The following is a 17,992-nucleotide window of genomic DNA, read 5'->3' on the forward strand; positions in this document are numbered from 1 at the left end:
ATAATAGCGATGACAGTTACAATAGGGACGATAAAATTGCTAATGTGAAATAAACTATCAGACCTCATATAATAGTTATCCGCCCGGATAGCAAAACTGTTCTTTTACACTGCTAACCCTCTTACATCTTACTCGGCATCCTCATACCTCCGTCTAGCCGCAGCACCGTGCCGTTGAGCATCACATTCTCAATAGCATGCTTCGCCAGCGCCGCGAACTCCTCGGGCTTGCCAGCTCTGACGGGGAACTCCATGGCCTTTTCCAGACTGGCGCGGACCTTCTTGCCCATAACGGCAGTCATACGGGACTCGAACAGACTCGGGGCGATTGTCACGACACGGATACCGAAGCGGGCGAGATCTCTCGTCATGGGGAGGGTCATGGCAGTGACGGCACCCTTGCTGGCTGCGTAGGCAACCTGGCCCTTCTGCCCGTCAAAGGCGGCGGACGAGGCGACCATGATGACAACACCCCGCTCACCGTCCGGCGTGGAGGGCTCGTTCTTAGCCATGAGGGCGAGAGCCTGGCGGGTGAGGTCGATGGTCCCGCGGAGGTTGATGTTGAGGACAAAGTCCCACTGGTCGAGGCTGAAGGGGTTGCCGTCGCGGTCGAGGATCTGGGCGGAGTTAGCGATGGGGGCATGGCTCAAGCAAAGACAGCTGGCTTACCGTTGCCGGGTTTCCTACGCCAGCGGCCGGGATGACGCCGCCAACTGGCTTGCCGGTTTGCTTCACCCAGTCGGCGGTGCCTTGGACAGCGGCCTCGATGCTCTTGGTGTCGAGGACATCGCAGACAAAGAACTTGGCGGAAGAGCCCAGCTTGGCGACCAGCTCGTTGCCCAGGTCCTCATTCATGTCCAAGATGGAGACGTTGCCGCCGCTTCTGCATATTTCCTCCACACAGGCCTGACCTAAGCCAGAGGCTCTGTTATCGGATGCAAGTCAGCAGAGTTGATGACATTGGTGTTTGGCATGTGATCAGGGACACCACGGTTTCAATGAGCATAACAGGGACGCCTTGCTTACCCGCCTGAAATGATAAAAGTACGGCCGTCAATCTTCATGATGCTCAAATGTTTTTACAGAAAGTTAAACGTGTTTCGTCGCATAAATTAGGAGTAGATGATGCTCGTCGTTGATGCGGGAGGCGTGAGCTTACAGCCGGTCCCCTGAAGCTCGGTAGTCCGGTGATGTCAAGCCTCGGTACGGGGCCTCGGTGTGCGACCGCGGTGAGCTGTGGCCCCTGCTCAGGCGCTGTGTGAGTGATGAATGACTGCCCATTGCGGTACGTATTCGTACCCGCCTGTTCTTTCCGTCCCACTGATAAGACGGTACGTACCTGAGAGGGTGCCTTATCGGAGCCACGCGTGTGGCTGCCCACCCACCTTCATAATACTGTAACAAAAGAGGGAAGAAAAAAAAAAGGCCCGGCGCTCGAGCCTCCCGCGTATCGACGTGGACCACACTCAGTGGACTCAGCAGGCGGTCCAGGTGGTGCTGTTGCAGTGCGGTGCTGCTCTGAGCCTGTGAAGGACGGAAAGTGCGTGGTTTGGCGGCCATCCCATGTCACAGGACGAGTTCAAGCACCGTTGAAGGTCCTGGGTCCTGGGTTCCGGGTTCTGGGTCCTGGTCCATGTGCTTTGCGCTGCTCTGCTTGGTCGCCTGGTGCGTCTTCCGTCATTGTGTTGCTCATCGCCCTTGCTGGGGGGCTTGCTTCCAAGAATACCTACCTTACCTTACCTTACGCTGCAGTGACCTTCTCCCTCTTTGCTGCATCAACCAGCACTGTACATCAATCACCTCAATCAGTCCGTCTCCCTTGCCCGACACGATACGAAACGCAGGTCCAAACTGCTCGCTGCGACCTCAACGTCGCGCCCAGCCAGAGGCCGCCGCCTTACGATTTTTGTTTTTTTGCTCGAGTCTTTTCTTTTTCTGCAGTCGCGATTCCTTGCTCGTTTTTCGCTGTTGCTTACCAACAAACGCCCACGATCCGTCCTTATCGCAGCGCCGTCCGTTGCCCGACTTTTCCGATCCGATCACCGCAACACAACATTCCGCACCGCCACTATGACGAGACCGCGTCGCTCCAGCGCCGCCAGCGAGGAAAGCGATGGCACCGCTGGCCAGCAGGTCAGGGCATTCCGACACTCCGATCAGATGCCGAAAAAAGGGACCAAATATGCTGACGGGATGTGCAGGAGCTGGGGAGCATGTACGATTACCTCGCCAAGATCATCCTCTTGGGACCTAGCGGGACAGGAAAGTGAGTGACGCTCAGGACACTGCGCGAGCACCTGCGATAAATCATACCGGAGTCGAGACATGGCTGACGTTGTCTTTGCGCATACAGATCCTGCCTGCTGCACCGCTTTGTTAAGAACGAATGGCGGGTCTTATCGTCCCAGACTATCGGTGTCGAGTTCGCGAGCAAGATCATCAAGGTCGGCACCGGATCCCGGCGAAAACGCATAAAGCTGCAGGTACGCGCGACGCAACTTTTGACATCAGAACAGCGAGAGAAGGAAAGCTAACGACGGCGGCGACAGCTCTGGGACACTGCCGGCACCGAACGATTCCGCTCCGTCTCGCGATCATACTATCGAGGCGCCGCCGGCGCTATCCTCGTCTACGACGTAACATCCCACACCAGCTTCCGCGGACTGCAGCCCTTCCTCAACGATGCCCGCGCCCTAGCGTCGCCGAATCTGTCGTGTCTGCTTGTCGGCAACAAGCTCGATCTCGCCTCTGACCCCCTCATCGACACGAGCCTGCCCCCGCCAACGCCGAGCAGCGTCGGCTCCATGTCCTACTTCACAAACGGCTCCGCCGGCACCAGCCTACCGACGCTCGGCACGCAGCAAAAAGCGTCGGAAGCCCCCGAGGGCCGCGAGGTCAGCAACTCGGATGCGAACCAGTGGGCGAGCAAGGTCGGGATCCCCGTGGTGATGGAGGCGAGCGCATTCAACGGCGAGAACGTGGACGAGATCTTTGCGAGGCTGGCGCGCATGATTCTGACCAAGATCGAGCTGGGCGACATTGATCCGGACGATCCGATGAGCGGCATCCAGTACGGCGACGGCTACGGCGGGGGCTGGAACGCGGGCGCCAGCGACGGGGCGAGTATCAAGAGTTCCATGACCGGCGCGACGCTCGACGATGCCGGCACCGTGCGGAGACGGAGAGGCAGGCGGAACACCCGCAGCGGCGCGAACTGGGGGCTGCGGGAGTGGGAAGAGGTCTTTACGCTTTCCAACCGACGCGGAGGCGGGAAGTGCTGCTAATGCCGGTCGACTGCAAACACGCCCGGCGCTTTCTGATGGAGGGGGGAACAGCAGACCTCGTATGGATATGTTTTTCTTTGGTGGGCTTTGGAGTTTGCGAGGAGTTTCTGGAAGATTGTGTTGCTACTTTCTGCCGGGCCGTGATGACGGGGCTCGAACGACGAGATGTTGCTGGGATCTGATATACCTGACGACTGGAGATGGCGGCGGATTTCGCTTCATGAACCGAGTTGAGCTGGCGTTTCGGGATAGATACCTCGTTCCCATGTCGGGGCCGGCCGCACACATACACCTGTTTACAGCTACATACAATAATGACACACATTCACCCGTAGACGAGGTCGGTGGCATGACTGAACCAGATGGTGATTCAACTTACGTATGAGTCTTGTGAACGACTTCCTTTGCATCAGTAATCAGGCCGAACATGTAAACAGACGGAGTCTCGGCCTCCAGGACCGATGACGAAGGTGATGCCAATCTTCATGTCCGCCAATCCCTCGCGGCGGGAATGCCTTTGCGCCAGTGGTTGTGACGGAAGAAGATATCCATAAAACCAGACAACTGAAACGGCGAGGTGCAGAGTGGTACCACGAACCAAGGAAGCACGCATCTCCAATGATTTGAGTTCTGAGAAAGCGGATGGCAGGAGGAAAGCCTCGGTGTTAGTTGTTATGAGGCTGCAACTTCAGGGACGCTGAAAGGCATGCGATCACGTCGGAGAGTTTAATGGAGCCCATGCCCCGAACAGGAAAACGGAAGGCCTCCCTCCGTGATGGGACCCCACCAAGGTGAGCAGGGGTTTGGGGATGGAGTTGGGGATGGCTTTTGGGGTAATGGACGACTTTCTCCACTGTTCGGTGGTGATTTATATTCCCGATGGTGAGATGTTGGATCCAGCGCGGTGGTTGTCGAATTGGATGAGATGCCGCATTTCCTTCAATTCGTGTTGGATTTCAGAGCCAAGATAGTTTGTGAGAAGGCAGACCTTGAACATTACGAAGTCGGGTTACGTACGTTGCGCAAAAGGTCACCAGTTGTTGTGCCCGCGGTCTTCATGGCTTGCTCGTGAATGCAGTCCCCAGGCGCACCTCAACCCAAGGGATGTAACACTCCCACGCCTCAATTTTTGGAGAAAAGAGGCGTCCCTCATTCTCCGCTTGGCGAGTCTACCTTCGCCATGGACGGGACGGTGTGGGGGAACAGGGCCAGGGAGATGCATCTCGGCGGGTGTCGTCCCGTCGTTCAGACTGAGAAACACGTCCTGATCCCTGAAATTGAATGCAATGGTGATCCTACATCCTGGGCGCCTCGGCCGGCGGGTGGTCTTGGAAGTGAACTGACGAGGTGGAGAGACCGTGTTTGCGGGAGTATATGAAGATGGCGTCTCCTCCGGCCGGTGCTTCACTTTCAGACGAGCAGGTTACTTCGTGTCTGAGTTACTCTCATAGTTTGCAGACTCGATATTGACGTCGTCCTCAGTTCATCACACCTCAGACTATTGTTGCGAGTGTTTGTTCAAGTGGCACTTTGTCTTCTCTCATCTCATTGAGCAATCGGGACCTGCCCCTCACCCCTGGAAGACCACCCCCCGGCCGTCGTCGTTCCCAGCTTCCCCCAGCGACCCCGCCATCCTCCACGGGGCACGACGCTCGGTGCGCATCCATCCGACATCGTCTCGTCATCCGCCGTCCTCTTAAGCAGTCCACCGCCCAGCATCTACCTCGTGAGTGGCAGCTCTTTTATACCCTCAATTGGCATTCTACCATTCCTAATTCTTTCACAATGCGCCTCCACGCGAGCCTGCCACACCGCTCCAGCGCAGCTAACACGTCCCAAAGCACAATGGCAGCCCCCCGGAGCGTGACGCCCATCGACAAGAACTGGCACTTCAAGCAGGCCGACAAGCAAGACGCCAAACTGCTCCCCGTCAGCCAGTTCCCTACAAACGTCCACCTCGACCTCATCCACCACGGCGTCATCCCCGACCCCTTCATCGGCAAGAACGAGCTCGACGTCCAGTGGATCGGCGAGGCCCAATGGCTGTACCGGACCACCTTCGCCTCCCCGGACGCCGTCCCAGAGGGTGCCAAGGCCGTGCTGGCCTTTGACGGTCTGGATACCTTTGCCACCGTCGTGCTGAACGGCGAGACCATCCTCGAGTCGGACAACATGTTCACCCCCGAGCGCGTCGACGTCACAGCCGTGCTGAAGAAGGACGGTGGTGAGAATGAACTTGAAATCACCTTTGACAGCGCCTACCTCCGGGGATGGAAGCTTGTGGAGAAGTATCCCGACCACAAATGGGGCTGTTGGAACGGCGACAACTCGCGGCTGGCGGTCCGCAAAGCTCAATATCACTGGGTACGCCTCATTCTACCTCTCCCTCATGAGATCCTCACTAACACCAACCCAGGGCTGGGACTGGGGCCCGACGCTCCTGACATGCGGCCCCTGGCGGCCCATCAATCTCGAAGTGTACGCCTCCCGCCTCTCCGACCTCTACTTCGAGACAACCGTCGACCCGTCTCTCAAGTCCGCCAAAGTCGTCGCCCATGCAACCAAAGAGGGCAAGGCATCCAAGGTCCGCTTCGATGTCTCCCTCAACGACAAGCCCGTCGCCTCCGAGACCGTCGACGCCCAGCCCGACGCCGACGTCGCCGCCACCTTCCACATCCAAGACCCGGCGCTGTGGTACCCCGTCCGCTACGGCGCGCAGCCCCTCTACACTGTCACCGCGACCCTCCTCTCCTCCGCCGCCGAAGTCGACTCGCTCTCCAAGAAGATGGGCATCCGCAAGGTCGAGCTCGTCCAGCGCCCCGTCAAGGAGCAGCCCGGCACCTCCTTCTTCTTCCAGGTCAACAACACCCCAATCTTCTGCGGCGGCAGCGACTGGATCCCCGCCGACAACTTCATCCCCCGCATCTCCGCAGCCCGCTACCGCGACTGGGTCCGCCTCCTCGCCGACGGCAACCAGCTCATGGTCCGCGTGTGGGGCGGCGGCATCTACGAGGAGCAGGCCTTTTACGACGCCTGCGACGAGCTCGGCATCCTCGTCTGGCAGGACTTCATGTTTGGCTGCGGCAACTACCCCACCTGGCCGGCCCTCCTGAAGTCCATCGACCGCGAGGCCCGCGAGAACGTCAAGATGCTCCGCCACCACCCCTCCATCGTCATCTGGGCCGGCAACAACGAGGACTACCAGTACGCCGAGAGCGAGAACCTCACCTACGACCTCGCCGACAAGGACCCCGACAACTGGCTCAAGACCGACTTCCCCGCGCGCTACATCTACGAAAAGATCCTCGTCGACGCCTGCAAGGACCTCATCCCGGATGTCTACTACCACTTCGGCTCCCCCTGGTCCGGCGACAACACGCGCGACCCGACGGCCGGCGACCTACACCAGTGGAACGTCTGGCACGGCACCCAGGAAAAGTACCAAAACTTCGACAAGCTCGTCGGCCGCTTCGTGTCCGAGTTCGGCATGGAGGCCTTCCCCTCCGTCAAGACCATCGACGCCTTCCTCCCGCGCGGCCGCGACGACCCAGACCGCTACCCGCAGTCCTCCACGATCGACTTCCACAACAAGGCCGACGGCCACGAGCGGCGCATCGCCTTGTACCTCGTCGAGAACTTCCGCTACGCCCCGGACCCGCTCGAGCACTTCGTCTACTGCACGCAGCTGATGCAGGCCGAGTGCCTCGCCTCCGCTTACCGCCTGTGGAAGCGCCAGTGGAAGGGCCCCGGGCGCGAGTACTGCGGCGGCGCCCTCGTCTGGCAGATCAACGACTGCTGGCCCGTCACCTCGTGGGCCATCTGCGACTACTACCTCCGCCCGAAGCACGCCTACTTCACCGTCAAGCGCGAGATGGCGCCGCTGTCCGTGGGCATCACGCGCCGCGAGCACCGCCACGCAAGGGACAAGTACACGCGCGTCGACGTCGAGGTGACGCACCAGATTGAGATCTGGGGGTCGAATCTGCAGCTGGCGGATCTGACGGTGGACTGCCTGGTCAAGGCGTGGGACGTCGAGACGGGCGAGGAGACGTACTCGGAGATCGTCGCGGGGGGCATCGTCCTGCCGGAGAACAGGTCGACCGAGATCGCGGCGTTCAAGGTCCCCGCGCGGCAGAAGGGCGACGAGGCCAGGACGGTTGTTGCGGCGTACCTCGTCCAGGGCGGGAAGCAGGTCGCGCGGTACGTGAACTGGCCCGAGCCGCTCAAGTACCTCCACCTGCAGAAGCCGAAGGAGCTTAAGGCGGTGGTTGACGAGGGCGTGGTCAAGGTCAGCGCCGAGGTGCCCGTCAAGGGCGTGGCGTTGGAGTGCGAGGACGACGCGGTGGTGTTTGGGGATAACCTGGTGGACATTGTACCCGGCGAGGTGGTTGGGATTGCGGTCACGGGCGCGGGCGAGGGGACCAAGATTGAGACACGGTATCTGGGCATGCTTAATTGAGAGATAGAGTTGAGGTATCATTGATTAAAAAGGTATAAATATCCACTCCGTCCTACACAACATAATCCATCACATCATTCTTTTGGTTTTGGCACATGGTGAGTCTAGCGCAGCTCCTGAGGCTGGGGAGGATAGGGGTAGTTCTGCCCCTGGGGCGGCGGGGACCCCGGCGCCGAGACGGGAGAGGGGTTATACGGAGGTTGCTGCTGGTACTGCTGGTACTGCTGCGGCTGCTGCGGCTGCTGCGGCTGCTGGTGGTGCTGCTGCTGCTCGTACCCCTGAGCCGGCATCTCCTGGTACGGCTGCTGCGGCTGCTGCTGGTACTGCTGAGGAGGCTGCTGGTATTGCTGTTGTTGTTGAGGAGGGTAATACTGCTGCTGCTGCTGCTGAGGGACTTGCTGTTGCTGCTGCGGGACCTGGGTGTACGTCGACTGGGAGTACAGAGGCTGCTTCGTCTCCATCTGGATCTCGCCCTGGCTAGCACCCGCCGCGGCAGCCGGAGCATTCGTCTTGCGCCACTTGAGGAACGTGACGAGCGTCCAGATGAAGGTGACCAGGAAGAGGATGAGCTCAAGCGCGGAGAGACCCGCAATGGCGGAGAGCATGGCCAGGGCGCCGTTGCCCATGATGATGTAGCGCTTGACGACGGTGCAGACGCCCGAGTTGACGGCGGAGCCGTCCGAGGAGCAGGACGCGTTGACGGGGACGACGAAGGTGCTCCGGCGGGCGGCGGCGGCGCCCATGGTGCTCAGCCAGAGGATGCAGAGGAAGAGGTCCAGGGCGAGGACGGCGTAGATCTGGTACGCCTTGCGGAGGCCGGGGATCTTTTCTGTGAAGAGGGAGTAGACGACGATGATCCACGTGAAGAGAGACTTGGGGGTTTGTGTTAGTTGAGTGGGGGTGTGTAAGTGGGGGATGAGGACGTACGATTGCTACTGCAAGACCGAGTTCGTCCATGTAGACCCAGTGGATGATGGCTGCTGCGAGGCCGAGGATGATGATTGCAAAGAAGAACTGGAACCCGCGGATGACGGTCAGCCATACCGGGGTCGTGATGATGGCTGTGTCAGAGGACGAGACGTGATGCTGCTGTGGTACATGATGCTGCTGCGGTGCCGCTTGAGCCTGCGGCTGCGGGTGAGGCTGTTGGGTGCTTTCCATCACGATGGCGGCTGCGGTGTATGTCTGAAGGTTGATGACACGGCTCGATGAGGGCCTGCGAAATCACGATCTAAAGTGGAGGAGTTGAGGTCAAGAGATGCGAGTACGCCATGACTGGGCGGTTTGAGCATACTTATGGGCTGAGATGGGCTGAGGATCTTGGAGGAATGAAGGCTTGAGACGAGTCAAGGGAGGGGACGCCATCTCATCTGTCGACGCCCAATGAAGCTGTCCGTTATCGCTCGTGTTCTCTGGGGTGCCTGATGGCGCTCCTGCAGGGTCCTTCCTTAGCCGCTTGCAAAGAGTTAACCTCCGCGCGAGGCTCTCAGATCTACAGGCAGACAGAGGCTTGTTTTGTGGTGCTCGTCAAGGAGAATGCCCAACTGTGGGCTGAAGCGCTAGAAACGGCCAGGGGAGGGGTTGTTCAGCTTCTGCGTGGCTTGACATGGTTCGTCTTGGCAGGGCTGCGGTGCCGGTAGGTCTTCTCATTGCACATGCACGCGCTGGATGGTGCCCCGCCGATGAGTCGTCCGCGAGAGCGATGTTGTGCTGTGACTCGCGATGTTCGTGTCTTAGACGGCAGCCAGAGCCGACCATGTTGGGAAATATCAGACATATTCCGCGGGGATCGGGGGCAGAGGGCGGAATGAGTGGGACCCGGGGCGCCGAGCTAGGCCGGTTCGGGAGCTGGAGTTGATGCTTGTGGCCGTTAGTCTGGTGTGGCGTCTTCAGCTGAACGGGAGTGCGGAGTCTTGCGCAGTTTCTCGTTTCTTTTGAGTCTTTTGGGTACTAGCTGGTATGGGGAAATGGGGCTCGAGATAGTGAGTACCCAGTGTCGCTTCGCCGTTGCAAGTGGTCTGTCAGTATCCGTTATCTAGAGTCGACATGGGCTGTGGTATCGACAGCCTCGTTCAAGTCTTGCAACCTGGCATGCCTGCTTGCCGGCCGAGAATCTTTGGTGCTGCGCGTTTCATTAGCCGACGCTAGCTCTCCCGGGCGTAGATTGTCGTACCACGCCCGACTGTAGGCGCTGAGTGACCAATCTGGTTCATGATGAGCGTTGGCATTGCCGTTGTGGACAGGGTGGGATAGTAGAACAAATCGTCATTTGAATCATATATGCCAGTTACGTGCCCCTCAGTCAGACCCAACATGCTGCATGCGCCGTGAAATAGATCGCCAACCGCCCATACGCCCACTTTTCGTCTTCCGCACGCCGACTCCGCCATTACTTTTGTTTCATATCATCTTCAGCAGCATCCGCCCTGTCCACCGCTCGCGGCGGCCTTCTTGGGATCGACAGATGTGCTGAGCTCGGTCTCGACCTTCTCGTTGGGGCCGGCGATGAGGATCTTGATGACCTCGCCCTCCTTGACCTTCTTGAAAGCCTCCTCGGCCTGCTTGAAGCTGACAATTCCGGTGATGAGCTTCTTGACGTTGACGCTGCCATTGGCGACAAGGTCAATGGCAAGCTTGTAGTCGCCAGGGCCGTAGCGGAAGCTGCCACGGGCGGTGACCTCCTTCAAGCACAAGGCCATGATGGGGAAGGTGATGTCGGCCTTGCCCATACCGCCCTGGACGTAGTTGCCGCCCATCTTGACAACGTGCAGAGAGGTCTGGATGGAGGGCTCAGCACCGCTAGCGTCGATGACGACGTCAGCGCCAGCACCGAGATCACACTGCTTGATCAAAGCCTTGGCGTTCTCCTCGGCGGAGACGCGCTGGGAGAGGTAGGTGTGGGTGGAAGCGAAGTCCTTGGCGAAGTCCAGCTTGGACTGGACAATGTCGACACTGACGACCTTGGTGGCACCGAATGCCTTTGCGACGGCAGCGCAGAGCAGACCGACGGGTCCAGCACCCATCACGACAACGCTGGCGCCGGGGCTGATGTCGGCCTGCTTGGTAATGTGAACGGCGACAGCGAGGGGCTCAATGAGAGCGCCCTCCTGCAGGGAGACATTATCGGGGAGCTTGAAGCAGAAGTCGGAGGGAGCGGTCCAGAAACCAGTCAGGGTGCCGTGGTAAGGCGGGGTAGCGGCGAAGCGCATCTCGGGGCACAGGTTGTAGCGGCCAGCGAGGCAGTTCTCGCAGCGGCGGCAGGGGTAGCCGGGCTCGAGGGCGATGCGGTCGCCAGCCTTGAGGGTCTTCACGGCGTCACCAACCTGGACGACGGTACCGGCGGACTCGTGGCCGAGGACCATGGGGTCCTTGACGACAAAGTGGCCAATGGCACCGTGCTCCCAGTAGTGGACGTCGGAGCCGCAGATACCGGTGTAGTTGACGGCGACAAGGACATCGTGGGGGTCGGAGAGCTTGGGGACGGGGCGCTCGGCGAACTCGACGTCGTGGGGCTTGTTGAGGATGAAGGAAAGGTTCTGGAATGGTCAGTTCCTGTGTGGTCTTGAAAGTTGAGGCTGTCGCCAAGGGGGAACTCACGCTCTTGCCTTCGGTGCCGGCCATTGTGACGGTTGTGCGGGGAGGAGTTGTCGTTGGGGATCTGAGTTTGTGGTTTTGGAGCGGTCGGGTGTCGTTTCACCGAGGGGAGAAGCTGATTAGACAGTCCGTCGCAAAGGTCACCATCCGAAGAACGGGAGGGGTATCGTAAGGGAAGCACAGAGAGGAGACACGGAAGACGAATGTCGAGGGATGAAAGGAGAGAAGCGAGGAGCAAGGCACAGCTGTCCAGATGGTTGCCCGGCGCGCAATGGATTAAATAGCTATGACACCGGCCCTGGCCCGCTTCGCGACGCCTGCTGACTGGGATTGGACGGGGAGCTTGGAGGGGATGGCGGAGTGGACGATGGACTGGAATAGAAATGGGGAATCTGCTGGAGATGGAGATGGAGACGAGGGGCGTACGTAGCAGCTTGGTCGCCGGGATGGATGGGATGGGATCTGGCGGGAAAAGGGAGTGGAAAACAACAAAAATTGGTACAATATTGGATGTCGGTCGGTCGGCAGCCGGCGTGGTGGTGTCCCGTCGTTGGCGTCGGTGTCGTATCGGTGTTGGCTTGACTTGTGCTGCTGATAGTGTTGAGGTGAGTGAGTGACAGCAGCTGCCGCGAGCTGTGCCCCTCATTGCTCGCTCATTGAGGCGCGTCTGGCAGAAAAAGAAGCGGGATACTCCAATTTGCATCGACGACATTATCCATGCGCCGGACCTTCCTCCCTGCCTCTTTCCCAAACTCTGCCATGCTAAGCGGCGGTCGCCCGGTCTCGACTCTTGCACTTGCCTGTCGCATCGTGCTTTCCGCCGGCTTGGAGGAGGGAAGGAGCTATCGCCGCGGCGGGGTGGCGGGGGAGGCAGGTGCGGATGCCACCACAACTGGCAACAGTACCTGGAAAGAAGGAAAGAAGCTGCCAGGGAGCTCCTTCTCTCTCCCACGTTGTTGCTTGTCTCGTGAACTTTTTGGAGGGGCGCGTCATAGGGAAGGAGGGGCACCACTGCCACTGCTGGGAAGGTACGTGGGTACCGACCTAGAAGGTGGGAAGGTGCCACCCCGGGCCCGACAGGATAGGTGCGCAACGGCACTGGCCCGGCTTTAGCGTCCTGCCTCTATTTATCCAGCACTTTACCCGCCCCAATGGGAAGCTCCCAATTGAATCCGGGAGCTGGGTTCCAGTGGGGTGAGCCGTGGGTTGCTCACAGATCCGGGGCCCTCCACTGCACCGCCTGTGCAGTGACAGTGGGGGACACCACTTGAGCCATCCATGGATGAAAAATGCCTTGGGTCATGCTGCCAATTCTCCCATGCTTTTCCACTTACCGCTCATTTCTCACCTCCTGCTGCTGTCTTTTCTCGGTCGACCTCATCTCCAACTGTCACGTTGTTTGAGACCGACCAAGCCGTCATGTGTTACAGCAAACTTTTGCTGCTCCCTCGTGTTCGTCTTAGCTGGCTCCATAACCCCTATTTTTCTGTTGAGGCCCCAGACCAGCTGTCCTCTTTTGTGCTTCAAATCATGTTGCCTTCCTTCTAATGATCCATGTTGTTCGTGTCTCTTGTGAATCGGCCATGGTGACATGGGAGAAGTAGAGGGGCTAGCATCGGCTCAAACTATCGTAGGATTCGTGTTTGGACTGGTGGTGTGGTGTGCTCGGGAACTCGCTGTTGGGGACGATTCGAAGGTGCTTTCTCCCAATAATTGAAAGCTGTATCGATGCCGATGACATGCATACTCCAACTCTTGAATCCGCAGTTCAAAGGGGACCGCTGCCATATTTATGTTCCTGTCCTACCCGAACAGTGACTTGGCTTTCGGAACCCTCTCCCGCAAAGAAAGCAGCCGCCTTGGGACGCCTGCAGGGGAACCTGTCGATCCGGGGAACCGACCCCTCAAAGTCCACTGCTAAATAAATGCTCTGCAGTTACCTAAATTGTCCTGGCACGCCACTGTCATGCCATTCCACATGGGCCTGCAGTGGTCTGTTGATGAAAAGGCGATTTGAACTAATCGCCAGCTTGCATGGGAACAGCTGCCCACATGCCCTGCTCTCATCGTCGGTCTTCTCTTTTCTATTCGTTTGGAGGCATGACGCATCAAAATTTCCATTGTAGTTCACCTCATTTGGCTTTTGTCGTGTCTTTTCATGTAGCGTATTAGCTCGGGCACACCGTTAATTAAACCATTTGGAGACTTCGTCTGTACAATGAAACGTAGTGGCCGCAACTTCATTTGGAGCTGTTACATTCGGGGGCCAGTTGCCAAATCATCCATAGCCAGCTCTTCATGCCTCCTTTCTCTGCGGTACGGCAGGCCGATGCCATTCGCGAAGACGTGTACCCCTACATACCCACCGTAGCATGATATCAGGGATCCAAGAAGTGCCCAACTCACGCCATCCCAATACACAGGATTCCACCAAATTATCATCCGGAGCAAGCACCAAGTGGACACTCCGACCATGCCGGAGGACAGCAGAAGACCGGGGAAGAAAAGAGCTTGTCCCTTGACTCTAAATGACCCCCAACCCTCAAGCTCAAGGCCTAAGAGCAATATCCCAACCGGAACCAAAGGCTGATACACCAAATAATACGCACCTAACATACCAATACCAATATATTCATATACTAAAATCAATCGCTCCGAAGAGATGATGAATAAAACGGCAACGGATGTTATGTTGAAAAAGGCGTGTATAATCGTGACAAGGCGAGTTGTCGAGAATGACCAACAAAGAGCGGGGTCGAGTAAGACATCAATATGGTTCACGTCGCCATGTATGTGTAAGGGGGGAAACGTATGACGTTTACGAAGTTCGATGCCACGAATTGAACGGTCTACGGATTGACGCCCGCGTATTAGCTCTATCGATGTAAACTACTACAACGTGCTTTATACAGCACTATGTGTCACAATACTGGATGCTGGGGAATCCTGAGATGAGAAATGGAAGGGTTTGACTCACAAAGACAAGGAATATTCTCCAACAATACGAAAAGGGGGCTGATGAGCAAGACCACCGCGGCAACCTGACCAAACCCCCAAGTGTTTTCCTCGCGTGGCGAATTCTTACGAACGTCCAGAAGTCTCGTCAAACCCCACGTGGCTGTGACAGATATCCAAAATATCTGTTCTAATTAATGACCATCACAAGAACACCAGAATGGATGCAACTCAGACGGCCCTGTACATACCTCGGCTAGCAAGGAGGTGAAGAGCTCCACATACAAGCGCCCAAAAATTCTGATTGCGATAAGAGGTTTCGCAATTGTCAAAGTATAGACTTTGCGACCCAGTAAGCGACATAGCAAGAAGTCCCTTCCTTCAGCTAGTTTAGCCAGAGTTTCACGGGACTTCTTCCGCGATACGATGAAGCAGCTGAAAAGTCCTCTTTTCAGCTTCAAAATCCGAGTAACGAAGCCGAAAACAAGGAACCAGACAGAAAACGCAATTTCAAAAGCCACAAACCATAACCCTTCTAATGAATGGCCATCAAAAGATGGATCCCAGAGACAAACTATATACAGAACTCGTGTTATAGGTTGCCACTCTCTTGTCTCTGGAATATAATGCGTAGGTTGATAGCCCAATAATTCCGGTACTCTAGCAGGAGCGCCAATAGCCAAAGCTGCAATGAGCATAGCAATGATACTAGACATCAATATCAAACGCCATATACATTTAGTCATATGGTTGATGTAGAAGTTCCGCAGACAAGAGAGGGCGGCCAGGTGGGTGACCGTTGAAAACCATCTGATGATTTGTGGTTAGATATGAATGCTATAAGGTGTGGATTTAATAGCTTATTTACCGCGTGTCAACTTACCCTACATAAGTAATTATCGTCCAATGATATGCGGATAAGTAATGAGAAAAACCGTAAAAGGCACTTATCAGAATGGAGAATCCTGTGGCAATCTGTATATCGCTCATGAGCAGAACACACTACATGGAGTAAGTCGTCAATCAACTATTAGGACGTAGATCTGTTGGAACTATGCATTTCCACAGTCCACAGAAAGTCACACAGGTATCTGACCTTATTGAAAGCCGTCTCAACTTTGCCACCCTTTTGGTGGTCTTGTAGCCAGGAGAAGCCGAGACCAAGATAGGAAAGGATTATTCGTAGCCTCGTCAAGAATGCGATATCAACTTGATTCGCATGTTCAGCTTTTCGTCCTCGTTGATTGGGTTTCCGAAACGGATCAAGCTCAGGATCATGCCCGAAAACGTAGTAGACAATCAACAGTAGATCCAAAAGCCACCCTGTGACCACGAACCCGACAACAACCTTTTTCAGAGTTAGTATCATCTCTCAGGTGGTCAAAACAAGAAAAATGCTTACTCCGATCCCGCTTACATCAGGATTTGTCAAATCTTCTATCGGAGGCATCTGCCGACAAAGGTCGGCGAAAAGAGACATGCGGCGTTGATGTGATGGTCACCCGCCAAATTTATTGAAGCTGTGCCTCGTGAAGAGCAGCTTGAAGCAGGACCTATGATTTTCGAAGGATGGGGCTCGGTTGTGCTTAAAACGAACACAAAAGATGTATGCTTCACAGAATGTGCAGTCAGTCACAGCCTGGTGCTGAAATAAGTCTGCAGCTGTGGCCTTCGAGACTTCGAATGATGTGTCCTTTCGTACGCCAAGTGTCCGTGACCAAGTCAGCGTGAGACAAACCCCAGCCAATCCCCCACGCCCTGGGATTAAGCTGTGTACAACGATGCCACGGCACGCTAAGCTTACAAAGCTGTCTCTGGAAGTTTTACTAATTTGGCGGATCCGGGATGGTGATTGTAAGACAATAGCAAAGACAGAATAGGGATAATAACAAGGAAGGAGAGACCAGATTGATGAAGGTTCGAATAGACTTTAAGTGGTACTCTCCTACGCAAGCTAAAGGTACATTTACTTACCCAAATGGCAAAGTTCTTCCCTCCATCCGCGGCTTTCATAAAAGCCCGGATACTATCCCAATTGCCGTTGATGGACTGCGCAACATGTATCAGGAAACGTCCTGACATTCTCCATTTCCAATCAATGAAAAACTATCGTGTTCGCTAGAAAGATATATCGGTCTCTCTTAGCCAGGGCCAGTCAACTAACAATCAGTGGAACCCAATAAAGCTTGATCGCTATTGAGAGACTCATCGCAAAAGAAAAGAAGGGGTCACTGATTAGGTCTTATGTTGACATGAAAATTTCTCAAATTATGCAAAATTTGGCGTTATTATTGTAGAGTTATTGTGAGCGGGTGGCTACATGCTAATCATTGAATTTGTGAGGATTGCTCTGTTAGCATATTGAAACGAGCACAGCAGTAGCAATGCGTGAATATCTGAGACGCACTAAGGCCCCGAAAATGGTATTGACATTGAACTATGAAATTCGAAGAACCCCTTTGCCCCTACTTATATGTTGATGTTTCTCTCTGATATGTCGTATGAGATTGTCCCGACGGGTGCAGTTTTTGACACAGCCACTGAACGGACATGGGCCGCCATCGCGTGGAATATTGTTCTGAGGATTCGCAGCATAAGCTTTGTGGGCGCTCCGGACATGTCGATACATCTTCTTGTTGTCCGAGAAGAATTGACTGTCGCACCCTCGAACCGGGCAAGGTATTCTAGGTTTGTCGTGAAGTCTTTTGTTATGTTTGCTGAAAGCAACGGGCCAGCCAGTCAGCCTTGGGTGGGCATATAATCGAGTGGAGGGGCAATGTTACTTTAGTTCCGTGTTCCTGGGGAAGCGGAGGCCGCAAAAGATGCAAAACACCGGCCCTTTGCTTCGTCTGGTGCGATAGGTCCTCTCCTGAACAGGCTGGCTTTCTACCCGATGAGGAGGCGTCACAGGCTCCTCAGAATCCCCCGAACCACTGTCTCCTGAAAAGGATGTGTCCCCCGGCGTCTACAAACGCGGGTACACGTCAGTCCCAAGAAATGAGGTTGAGGTGATATCTGAGGAGTGCAACGACACCGGGTTCACCGTCTCATCATCCGGAGTGGTGTATGGGCATATAAAGGGTCTAAGATATGTCAGTTCTGCCCCCGAATGAAGCCAGGACCAGTTTTTACCCGAGATCAATCTCATCATCCTCTTCCCCCGACCACAAGAAAGGATCTTGGGCCCCAGCTCGAAAGATGTGGTCGAGCCCCCGGTCCATGACCACCTACTTTCGATTCCGATCAATAACCAAAGCAAGGAAGCAGTCAGACGTTTTCTCGGGTATGCGAGTAATGCTTGAGTCAGAACTCTAACAGCAGCTAGAAATGTTGGAGGCCGGAAGGTAGGTGTATTAATGGGACGTCAGAGGCGTGATCTTGGTCAAACCAGAGGTACAGAGAGATCTTGCTACGGCACAATGTAGCCAACGGTGAGATAAATGGAAAAAGGGGGCCTCCAAAACGACCGGGGATACAACCAAGTTGAGTTCTTGGGCCGCTTTCTGCCTATTCCCCGACGACTCGGCGTCTTGACACGCAGACCCCGAGCACTCCACGCCACATCAAAAGCCTGATTAGCATGCTGTGGTGACATCGTGGAGCTCTAGACGGTGTGAGTGGGCGATTGGAAAACGGGCTTGCATCTGTGTTGGATGGCAGCAAAGTATAACATTTCTTTTTCTCGGTGTCGTTTCTCACCC

General features: G+C 56.0%; 6 protein-coding genes across 6 annotated transcripts; 2 read left to right on the plus strand and 4 right to left on the minus strand.

Moving 5' to 3' along the window:
* Window positions 1-121: 121 nt before the first annotated feature.
* scu (3-hydroxyacyl-CoA dehydrogenase type-2) lies at window positions 122-1,063 on the minus strand (the record flags this gene model as incomplete). Its single annotated transcript, XM_032036487.1, has 3 exons — window positions 122-616; window positions 669-924; window positions 1,026-1,063. 3 exons carry the CDS (start codon window positions 1,061-1,063, stop codon window positions 122-124), a joined length of 789 nt encoding a protein of 262 aa, XP_031884420.1.
* A 1,006-nt stretch (window positions 1,064-2,069) lies between these two features.
* ypt4 (GTP-binding protein ypt4) lies at window positions 2,070-3,283 on the plus strand (the record flags this gene model as incomplete). Its single annotated transcript, XM_032036486.1, has 4 exons — window positions 2,070-2,132; window positions 2,201-2,265; window positions 2,353-2,482; window positions 2,549-3,283. 4 exons carry the CDS (start codon window positions 2,070-2,072, stop codon window positions 3,281-3,283), a joined length of 993 nt encoding a protein of 330 aa, XP_031884626.1.
* Window positions 3,284-5,068: 1,785 nt separating this feature from the next.
* Window positions 5,069-7,742, plus strand: man9 (Beta-mannosidase B; the record flags this gene model as incomplete). The annotated part of the gene is made up of 2 exons (XM_032036485.1): window positions 5,069-5,647; window positions 5,700-7,742. 2 exons carry the CDS (start codon window positions 5,069-5,071, stop codon window positions 7,740-7,742), a joined length of 2,622 nt encoding a protein of 873 aa, XP_031884421.1.
* A 104-nt stretch (window positions 7,743-7,846) lies between these two features.
* CGGC5_v012940 (uncharacterized protein) lies at window positions 7,847-8,903 on the minus strand (the record flags this gene model as incomplete). Its single annotated transcript, XM_032036484.1, has 2 exons — window positions 7,847-8,614; window positions 8,670-8,903. The coding sequence occupies 2 exons, from the start codon at window positions 8,901-8,903 to the stop codon at window positions 7,847-7,849; spliced, it is 1,002 nt and encodes a 333-aa protein (XP_031884422.1).
* Window positions 8,904-10,153: 1,250 nt separating this feature from the next.
* On the minus strand, window positions 10,154-11,363 carry xdhA-0 (putative D-xylulose reductase A; the record flags this gene model as incomplete). Its single annotated transcript, XM_032036481.1, has 2 exons — window positions 10,154-11,278; window positions 11,340-11,363. The coding sequence occupies 2 exons, from the start codon at window positions 11,361-11,363 to the stop codon at window positions 10,154-10,156; spliced, it is 1,149 nt and encodes a 382-aa protein (XP_031884479.1).
* Window positions 11,364-16,999: 5,636 nt separating this feature from the next.
* Window positions 17,000-17,512, minus strand: CGGC5_v012942 (uncharacterized protein; the record flags this gene model as incomplete). The annotated part of the gene is made up of 4 exons (XM_032036480.2): window positions 17,000-17,008; window positions 17,075-17,160; window positions 17,265-17,374; window positions 17,424-17,512. 4 exons carry the CDS (start codon window positions 17,510-17,512, stop codon window positions 17,000-17,002), a joined length of 294 nt encoding a protein of 97 aa, XP_031884480.2.
* Window positions 17,513-17,992: the final 480 nt, after the last annotated feature.

Source organism: Colletotrichum fructicola, assembly GCF_000319635.2.
Source record: "Colletotrichum fructicola Nara gc5 chromosome Unknown KSG_Nara_v1_contig07, whole genome shotgun sequence".
In the NCBI taxonomy this organism is placed as follows: domain Eukaryota; kingdom Fungi; phylum Ascomycota; class Sordariomycetes; order Glomerellales; family Glomerellaceae; genus Colletotrichum; species Colletotrichum fructicola.